This window comes from Eleutherodactylus coqui, chromosome 10 (assembly GCF_035609145.1).
Source record: "Eleutherodactylus coqui strain aEleCoq1 chromosome 10, aEleCoq1.hap1, whole genome shotgun sequence".
Lineage (NCBI taxonomy): Eukaryota > Metazoa > Chordata > Amphibia > Anura > Eleutherodactylidae > Eleutherodactylus > Eleutherodactylus coqui.
The window spans coordinates 99,633,693-99,644,207 of record NC_089846.1 but is presented as its reverse complement, the minus strand read 5'-3'; the positions used below and the strand labels follow the sequence as shown (position 1 = coordinate 99,644,207).

The following is a 10,515-nucleotide window of genomic DNA, read 5'->3' as shown; positions in this document are numbered from 1 at the left end:
AGGCTACCACCAAACTATCTATGTGCATTTAATTTTAGCTATTTAAATCCTAAGGGATGAGTAGCTCATAAATGAATATTATGCTGTTCCATTTAATGCAGCCACTATCCCTATTCACCCTATATATGTTTTCTCTACACTAATTATCTACATAAGTGGGAGCGACATCTCTCCTGAATATTGCCTACTTACAAGTAGGAGAGATAACATATTGAAAGGACATCATTATTTGGAACGACTCACCTTGATCCTGGATAGTTATTAATGGTTTCATTTGGTTGTACTCATGTTTTGTGTATAATCACATGAACTACAGGAAATGAATAGTTCATGCGACGAGTTATAGATATAAGGAAGTGTTACAGAACATCAAGCGAAAATAAGCTTGACATATCGAGGTCTGAGAAAGGCCACTTCAGATCGAACACCTAATGGTGACACATCGAGGCGACTTTTGTAAAAAACCAGTCACCGTAACATCGTTCTAAAAGAACATACACTACCTGAGCAATCATTGATGAGTAACTGTTATAAATGAGGCGGCAATAAAAATAAACGTGTTTGTCGGGTACGATAACAAAGATAATTATAATCTTAAATAACAAACATCATTGTACCATGACCAACCTGAGAACCTCCCATCTATCTTGAGATAAAGAATAAGAGGTGTTGAAACGGATAGTGACATTGATGAGCACCATTAGACATGGAACTATCAGTAACAACTGTTGACCTAAGTCACTGACAACAAGTGCTTCACCATTCTCGAACAAACATTGGTGGCGCAAGTCATTGACAATAGACGTTCAATCATCCCTGGATAGGAAAAGACATTAGGAAATGCAAAAGTGGTAGATAGATAAGAATCTCAACAATATAGAATAGAGGCCCCACTATATTGTTTATTGTGATTGAGCAATATCTACCTACTTGAGCCCCACTGATTTTAATTATTGTGTGACTTCTGGCACATATGAGAAAATAAAAGTACGCCTTTTTATTATTTAGGAATTAATAAAAGCTAAGTTTTATCACTGTAAATCATGTTTAAAGTGGCTGCCACTAGGGGTCTCCCTTCCAGCTTGTGTAGTAACAAGGACGTTTCCATAAGAACAGGAGGAGGGGCTATCTTCAAACACTGCTTTTCATCCCAAAATTAGTAAGATTTGACTCATGAAGTTAAGGAAACATTCCAAAATATTTTTTTTGTTGGCCGGCGTTACCCTCAGAGGCTGCAAACTGACAGATCTGCAGACACTGTGATAATGATCTCCACAGCCTGTTTCGCGTGTCTCTGACTCTCTACATTATATTGTGTTTACTGGCCCTTTGGGCAGGATGCTGGACTTGTCCTGGGAGAGCAGAGGGGTGAGGAGTTAGTCAGATAATTCCTCCCTGATTGGACCACAGACTGGATGAACAGGGCCGTGAACTACTACCAGAATGCTAGATGTGCTACATGTCTCCTACACGAAGGTGGATTGCAAAACAGAAAAATGAGGAAGACCACCTGAAAAACAGAGCTTACAAACATGAAACCAGGTGCAAACCACCACAAATGAGCAGGTAAGGAGAACCTGGTGGATTTTAGAAAAGTGGTGTGGGCTTTAATGATAAATTACTAGTCTTTACAGCTAGTGCAGACATGACCCCACTATAGGTCAATATTCATGTAAGTCCTCAAATCGCGCTCCCAGGCCTTGGATTTTGCCTCCTTCCTTCTCTCCTCTTTCCTGCTGAGGGTAGCCACTCGTTCAGTTCTCTTGTGTGTGATAGCCGGCCTGGCTATGGCCAACGGGTCGTTAGCAGCAAAATGGGTGACTTTTGGCTTCTCGTTACTTTGGAAACCAAGACCTTTGTTGTCTCTCTTGAGAACGGTCTGAACAGGGAACTTCCTGCCGGTGCCGCTGGGTCCCAGTCCGGCCTCAGAGTCCCAGCCTTCCTTCAGCATCATCTTATACCCGATGTTGTGTTCTGGGATGACGTAGTAGGTGGGAGGAAGCTTCTTCCTCATGTTGAAGAGATGCACGGTGGAGCGCTCGTGGGTTTCCACGCTGTCTTCTTGGTAATGAGTCTTGCAAACGTCACAGTGTTTTCTTTCCGGTGGCTGCGATCTGCTTATAGAATAAGGATAGTTAGTAGTGATACTTGTGAATACGCCGGTGGGTCATAACAGCCAATGGACGGCTAATAGAAGAGGAGTCACCGACGGAGGATCTGACATCCACACCCCATAATAACAAGGTCTCATCACAGTTTACACATCAGTATATAGCTGTGAGAACAGCCGTATCTTGAGCTACATGCCAGGAGCATTCTCAGTCGAATAACACTGATGTGAGCCAGTGTTCCCCATCTCCAGTCCTCAGGGACCCCAACAGGTCATGTTTTTAGGATATCCTATAGTAAGAACACCTGTAGTAATGTCTGAGGCACCGACAATAATTACATCACCTGTGCAACACTGAGGAAATCCAGAAAACATGACCCGTTGGGGGTCCCTGAGGACTGGAGTTGGGGAACACTGGTATAAGCATACATTACCCATGGTTACAATGTAAGAAAAAAAAATGTACCGACTGCGGTACAGAATTGCGCTTTTTCGGTCACCCAGTCTCCTAGAAAAAAAAAAATGTAATAAAAAGCGATTAAGAAGTCTGTGTGTACTCCACAATGGTATTAATAGAAACCACAAGACATCCCGCAAAAATGAGCCACCCCCCCCCCCCCCCACAACTAAGTTATGGCGGCAGAAATGTTTTTTTTCACAGACATTTTATATTTACACAAACACTATATAAGTTTGGTACGGTAGTAACTGCACCGACCCACAGAATAGAGTTATGTTATGTTAGCTGCAGTTTGCACACAGTAGAAACATTTCCCCCTAGAGATGGCAAAATTGCGGGAAGTGGGGTTTCCCATGATTTCACTCCACTTAGAATTTTTTTCCCCATTTTCAGCACATTATACGATACATTAAACAGCAGCAATCAAAAAAACAACTCGCCCCACAAAAAACAAGCCCTCATACAGCGGCGGCGAAGGAATAAAAGTTATGATTCTTTTAAAAAAACAGGCAGGAAAAAACTAAGATAAAAAAAGTGTCCAGCTTCACACGGGCAGGAAAATAACGCCAGATTTGTGCACTGCGAGATGCACAAATATGAACCCCATTCTTTTGTATGGGGTCACGCACATGAGCGATGTTGCGATGCAATGCGTGAAACAAATTGCAGCATGTTCCATCTTTTGCGTGATCTTGAATCGCAGTGCCCATTGTTTTCAATGGGGCCGACGGCAGAATCACACCACGAGTTGGGTACACACTATGCGGGGTCTCCCACTGAAAACAATGGGTGAATCCCCACAATCCTTCTTCCCCGAAGTGATGCGAGATGTTTTGACATAAAAAGACCTCACATCCGTGGGGAATTCACAGGGTGGAAGCGCGATATGGGGGCGGGACTCACAGCCCCATATTACGCTCGCCAGTGTGAAGCTAGCCTTAAGGAGTGAGAGGGTTATTTTCTGGTCATAATCTATATGGGCCCCTGTATGTGAAAACAAACCCGGGCCCTTTGGGAAGTGGATGACATTAGTGGTGACGTATATACAGGGTCCTCACCACTGAAGGACTATCGCGCCCCCCCAGTCACTTGATGGGATGGCACGCCCGATGTTGGCCCATTAAGCTGTATCTGAATCCCCCTTCCATCTGGGTAATAAGGCCCTGGAAGATGAGGCCACGACTCTCTACAGTGGATCCAGCCAAGCTCAGCGACATCCTCTGCAACGATCACATAGCGTATCTCACACACGCCGTCATGCATAGTCCACTTGGTTTGTCATTGCGTGTGGGTGCGCCCTTAGAGAACAATAGGCTCTATCGTGCGTATATACGTGGCAAAATAGAACATGCTGCGTTCTTCTTTGTGTCACGTATTACGCAATTCAAACACTCTAATCATGAGCAGAACTGTGTAAGGCAATGTAATGCGCTGCCGCTAATCCCGGGATTAGGCAGCCATGTGGACGAGATTTCTCAGAAATCTCGTCCACATGGGACGGCAAATCCACTGCGGCTAAGCCGGCAGAAGCCGCCACTGCAGCGCGGATTTGCCAACTGCAGCATGTCCATTTCTTTTTTTTCCGCTGCGGCCGTGCCCTCTTCTATGGGAGCGCCGGCCGCAGGGGAAGAGCGAGCGGCCGGGCTGCTTCAAAACCACTGTGGGTTTTGAAGCAGCGGTTCTCACGGCGGAAATCTCGCGGTTTTTCGCTGCGGCCAAACCGCGAGATTTCTGTCGGGAATCCGCCCTGTGTGGACCCAGCCCTAGTGACCGACCACTGAAACCAGCATGTCTGCCACTACCTAACGCTCCCTCAGCGTGGACATGACAGGTTCTGTTTACGACCCGCCCCCCTCCTCACACGGGCGGCCAGTGGTGTTCGGTGATTATTTTATTTTATTTTTTTGCCTGTGTAAACAGTTAGCGACCAGCCAAAAAGAAGCGCACTTTAGTCAGCTGATCACATCCTTTACACAGCCGCTCATCGGTCGGCAGCACATCTCTCCGTGAACACGAGGGACATGCTGCCAAGAAATACCATGTGCATGGGGGCGACCGAGAGTGTTACCAATCACTCCTCCCTTTATCTACCGTATGTAAATAGTAGCAAGAAGCGCCGACTGATATGCTATATTGAAGCTGGCGCTGGTTAGTGCGCACGCCATCTGCCCTTCACTCACCTGGGTGTTACATCTCGAGGACGATTTCTCAGGGAACCCTGCAGCAGCTGGACGATGTCCTGATGACCGGCCTCTTGTGCCAGGGCCCAAGCGTCCTTGCCTTTGGTCTCACATACCCCGACCCAGGCGGCCCCTCTCCCCAGCAAGTAACTCACTACAGCCGTATTCCCAGCGTAAGCGGCGCACATCAGTGCCGTCCAGAAATAACCATCCTGGAAGTTGACATCACAGTTCTCCTCCTCCAGCAGCCGCTTCACCCCTCGCAGGTCTCCATGTTGCGAGCACTTTAGCAGCTGGTAGCCGCTCCGCTCGTCCGCGGCCCTCGGAGAGGTTGTGGCCGCTCTGACCTGGGGCGGTCCTACTGTTCTCTCTTGCGAAGGTGAGGTGACCCGCTGGCGTTTCCGGGGTGGTTTCTTCAAAGATGACTGACCCCCTTCACTGGAAAGGAGGCTCTCATAGAATGTTTTCGCCTCCTCACCAGAAATGTCCCCCTTGCTGTTCTGGAAGGGCTTCTTAGCTCTTTGTTCTCCATTTTCCCACAAGTCTGATTTCTCCCGAGCTTTGGTGAAAGTGATGAGCCGTGGCAAATTCATCCTCTTCTGGGAGGGAAACCTAGCGGAAACATGGAAAGCTTTACAACGGTCCAAAAAACCTTCACTAAGGAGCGAGGGGGCGATAGCGGAGAGGGAGCGAGGGGGCGATAGCGGAGAGGGAGCGAGGGGGCGATAGCGGAGAGGGAGCGAGGGGGCGATAGCGGAGAGGGAGCGAGGGGGCGATAGCGGAGAGGGAGCGAGGGGGCGATAGCGGAGAGGGAGCGAGGGGGCGATAGCGGAGAGGGAGCGAGGGGGCGATAGCGGAGAGGGAGCGAGGGGGCGATAGCGGAGAGGGAGCGAGGGGGCGATAGCGGAGAGGGAGCGAGGGGGCGATAGCGGAGAGGGAGCGAGGGGGCGATACCTATATACTACACATACATAATCTGATGAGACAAGATGGCTCCTAACAACCCCACAACCCAGAGGGGTCACGTCCTTAAACTTACAAGTCTGCTGGCACACGGAGGGGTAGTTTATATACTGTTAGGCTGGGTTCACACAAGCAGATTTGGATTGTGGATTCCGTGGGCTTTGAAAGCCATGCATTTTTGATTTTTCATTCACACTCGCAGATATAAATTGTGTATTCCGCGAGTGGAGGAAAAATTACAGCATGCTCCTTTCTGCCGCAGAATCTGTGTGGTCGCCCTCCATTGATGTCCATGGAGGCCGTCCGACCCGACGCCCATACACAACTGACACTGCATATGGGCTGCGGACACCCGCGTCATCGTTAAGGAACAGCGAGGAAACCACAAATAAAAAGAAAACCGTACTGTGTGTGAGCGCCTGCGAGCCGCCGCTGTCATGCACAATACAGAAATAGCAGGGACGCAGGGCCACCGGCCGGAAACCGCTGCGGGCCTTGCGCAAACCAAATCTGGTCCACCGGTGTGACACCAAGCCTTAGGGGTTGCCCTCATTTTATGATCGTGGGACCCCCACCCACCCCGAGAATGAAGGGGCCGCTGTTGTGATTCAGAGCTGCCCTCCCTTACAACACAACATAGCCCCCAGCTGTAAGGAGAGCGGCGGATGGTCGGACACTCCTGAATAGAGATGTGCTGCAGTTCCCTGTAGTGTCCTGTATGGGGCGCCGCTGTGCAGGGAAAGACTGAATGAGCTACAAAGCAGAATCAGTGCCACATAACCTTCATTCTCAGTATCTATGGCGACCACAGAGGTTGGGCCCCCCGCGATGACACATCCCAGAGGTTGGGCCCCCCGCGATGACACATCCCAGAGGTTGGGCCCCCCGCGATGACACATCCCAGAGGTTGGGCCCCCCGCGATGACACATCCCAGAGGTTGGGCCCCCCAGAATCACACAGCGATGGCGTACCCCAGAGGTCGGACCCCCACCTATTATGAGAGGATGGCGTCTCCTAGCAACACATCACTTCTTCCTAGCCCCACCCCTGATGACGCCGCTCCTCCGCTGCACTGTATATATCAGGATGGGAATCTGTCACTCATGTAAACATGAATTTCTCCATCCACTGACAGCAAGCAGAGCAACTGCCATGTAATGTAATGAGGACAAGCCGTCAGCTCAGGTGGTCTGACAGGCTCCCTGCCATCTTACCCGGAGCCCCTCGCTGGCCGGTAACCGCAGCCTCCACACCCATGTACCATCACACCTTCACGAAACAAGCCACCTCGCAAGATGATGGCGGCGTCCTTGGTCTAGGGGGCGGGGTGTCCGAGTCCTCTCTACATGAAAAGGGCGGGACGCACGGGAAGCGACGACCAATTTGAGGAACACTGGTATAAGCATACATCACAAAGGAGGTACAGGGCAACAAGGTGGGCAAAGGGGACCACGGTGCCAGTTAGGAGACCGCGGAACCTCCGCCCACAGGTGAACGCTGGCAGTGCTGCCCGCCGGCATCAGCTTATGAAACCTGCAAGTTTCTGCCCTCCGACAGCGGCGACACATAATGCTGCCTTCACACTGCCCACTTATTACAACTAGCGCAGCGCCAACCGCAGTACAGCGCTCCCATGTCTAAGGGCTTCGCAGATCAGCGCTCCAACGCTGTCTGCTCTATTTTCACGCTTTTTAGCGCCCCTCATCACAGCGACGGGCGGCGCTACAAAACGCTGGCAGGCACTAACAACTGATCGCAGCGTTTCCTCAACATGTGTGAGAGAGCGACCTAACCTGCTGGACAACGGAGGGCGGGCGAGGAGAGGACGGAGGAAGGGCAGACAGCGAGGGGCGCACCGGAGTCACTGGGTACAGGAGGGTGGTGTGTGTGGGGGGTGTCACTGGGTAGAGGGGGGCACAAACAGGGGGGGGGGGGGAGTGGGGGGGGGGTCACTGTGTATAGGGGCAACGAACAGGAGGGGGGGGGGGTCATTGGGTACAGACAGAAGGGTGGTGGGGCATTGCGGGGGAGGGGTGTACAGATAGGAGAGTGGGGGTCACTGGGTCCATGGAGGGCACAGACGGGAGGGTGGGGGTCACTGGGTACAGGGGGGGGGGGGGCACGATGGTGCGGGAGGGTCACTGGGTCCAGGGGTCCACAGACACAGGGTGGGAGTCACTGGGAGGGGGGGGGGGGGAAGGGGTACAAACAGTAGAGTGGGAGTCACTTGGCACATGCGGGGTTCAGTGTAACAGCCGGTAGGGGGCGCGCTCACACCTGAGTTACCTCCACGGACTCGGGATACTCGGCGCTTCTCTCCGGTTTCTCGGCCGCCGCTACACACAAGGCCCGGCGCTCCCCTCTCAGTGCACCGAAGAATCCCGGAACAGAAGGCATATTTGTGATTTCAGCTGCAGTTCAGCAGCGCTGCTGATTAGAGCCACCTGATTGGCTCTTCGGCACCACGTGACTACACAATGTGCACGCGGATTGCCTTCAGCAGCCGTGCACTACACACTACAGTTAAGCAGACGTGCACTACACACTACACTTAAGCAGCACGGGGTTAGTGTTTAGGGTGGGGGTTAGGTTTAGGTAACCCTAAACCTAACCCCGTGCTGCTTAAGTGTAGTGTGTAGTGCACACGGCTGCTGAAGGCAATGCGCGTGCACGCTGTGTAGTCACGTGGTGCCGAAGAGCCAATCAGGTGGCTCTAATCAGCAGAGCTGCTTAAGTGCGGCTGAAATCACATATGCGAACAGAAGAGGCGGGTCCGGAAGTGCCCGGTGCACGATGGGAAGTATAGTTCGCCGGCTGTGACATCATCAGTGATGTGTCGCTATAGAAACGGCCGCCTTTATGCAGAGTCTGTAGAGACGGGGTCGCAGCAGGTGACAGTTGGGACTTGTAGTTCCCCCTCATGTCTCTTCTGCTTCTTATCACCTGTGGCTCAGAATAAAGGATGGCGACGGCTATACAGTCTGGCTCGGGCGACTTCAGGCGCATCACGTGACCTGTACCCCCTTGCTTTACACTGCAGGTCACATGAATGCATGCCCCTCTGATTTCAGCTCTTGCCCCTGACTATCTTATACGTGTCCCGAGTTGTCGGCGATATTGTATATAGACTCGCAGCCGTTGGTGTCACTCGTCAGTTTCTTATTTGCAATAAATGTCTTTTGCTTTTTCTTCTGCGTTAATTAAGAGAACTTACAATTAAAATAAATTATTGTGCAGGGCGGCGCCCGAGAACACCGCTGACAATGGCGCAAAAAAAAAAAAAGAAAAATTGGCACATATATGGACACACAAAACTGTCATTCAAAGGGTTAAATGGGTTTGGGGCGCTGATCTATTGATGCCCGCATGAAGTGCAGCTGAGTCCAGCCTCACCCACAGGAACCCGGGCAGAGCTGGGCTGCATGGATGTAGCCGTCTGCCCACTTTGGTGCCAACTTACCTGCCCACAACCACTTTGGCCCAGGCGGATCTCTTGTATTTGATGTGGGGTGCCCCCTCGAACGGTGTTAGCTCAGTGGCCCAAACACGTTTAACCATTCCAATTGCAGTTTTGTGGGTCCACATTAACCCCTTAGTGACGGCCAAGACGCATTTTTACTGACCTCACTAATGGGCTTTATACTTGCAAAATCCAACCCGCTCGTGGACATGAGGCCTAAGGCGGTGGCTTGGCTGACTACTGACAGCCAGGCTCCTGCTCCAACTGCTAGAGAAACCTCAGATCCTGGCAGTGTAACCCCTTATATGCCACAATCAGTAGCAAGTGCAGCATGTAAGCAGATGACGGGGGGGAGGGGGCTGATCTGTCACCCATTGGCACCCTGCAGTGTGACTGCAGCGGGTTCTCATGGCAGCTGATCCTGACAAAGGCCTCCGTGTTTTCCCTGTAAGTCAGTTATTAACCCCTTAATGACGCGGCCCCTTTTTCTTTTTCCATTTTCGTTTTTCCTCCCCCCTTCAAAAAAATTGTAGCTCCTTAATTTATCCATCGACGTCGCTGTATGAGGGCTTGTTTTTTGCGGGACGACTTGTATTTTTCAATGGTGCTATTTATTGTACCATATAATGTACGAAAAACTTTAAAAAAATTCTAAGTGGAGTAAAATGAAAAAAAACCCACAACATTTCGCCATCTTTTAGTGCGTCTTGTTTCTACGGCGCACAAACTGCAACAAAAACAACATGCTATCTTTATTCTATGGGTCGGTACGATTGCTACGATACGAAACTTGTATAGGTTTTTTTTACTGTACTACTCTTTTTTTTTTTTTCAAAGACATTTAATTTTTTTCAATTATTTTCTGCGGTCATTTTGTGCGCACAATAACTTTTTAATTTTTCCGTCGACGTAGTTGACCAAGGGCTCAATTTTTGCGGGATGTCCTGTAGTTTCCAATAGTATCAACGTGGAGAACATACGACTTTTTGATCGCTTTTTATTGCGTTTTTTCTGGGAGACAGGATAACTAAAAAAGTGCATTTCTGACGTTCTTTCTTTATTTTTTTTCGGACGACGTTCACCGCGTGGGAAAAATAATGCGCTACTTTGATAGATCAGACTTTTACAGACGCGGCGATACCAAGTACATATTTTTATTTAATAATTTAGATTTTTTTAAAATAATAGATATGGGAAAAGGGGGGTGATTTAGACTTTTATAACTTTTTTTTTTTTTTTACAATTAAAAAAACTTTATTGATCTTTTTTAAACTTTACTTTGAAGTCCCCCTGGGGGACTTTAACATGCGATGCTTTGATCGTTCCTGCAGTATGACGTAA

The 10,515-nt window shown here is 49.7% G+C and overlaps 1 protein-coding gene across 2 annotated transcripts; it reads right to left on the bottom strand.

Annotated features, from left to right (window-relative positions):
- Positions 1 to 1,581: 1,581 nt before the first annotated feature.
- GPANK1 (G-patch domain and ankyrin repeats 1) lies at positions 1,582 to 8,206 on the bottom strand. Of its 2 annotated transcripts, none has more exons than XM_066581630.1 (3): positions 7,992 to 8,206; positions 4,751 to 5,362; positions 1,582 to 2,114 (listed from the first exon to the last, which is right to left on the bottom strand). In XM_066581630.1, the coding sequence occupies exons 2-3, from the start codon at positions 5,341 to 5,343 to the stop codon at positions 1,655 to 1,657; spliced, it is 1,053 nt and encodes a 350-aa protein (XP_066437727.1). In that variant the 5' UTR covers positions 5,344 to 5,362; positions 7,992 to 8,206; the 3' UTR covers positions 1,582 to 1,654. The 2 variants fall into 2 exon arrangements, with proteins under 2 accessions (XP_066437727.1, XP_066437726.1); XM_066581629.1 differs by having other exon boundaries at positions 8,001 to 8,205.
- Between the last annotated feature and the right edge of the window lie 2,309 nt (positions 8,207 to 10,515).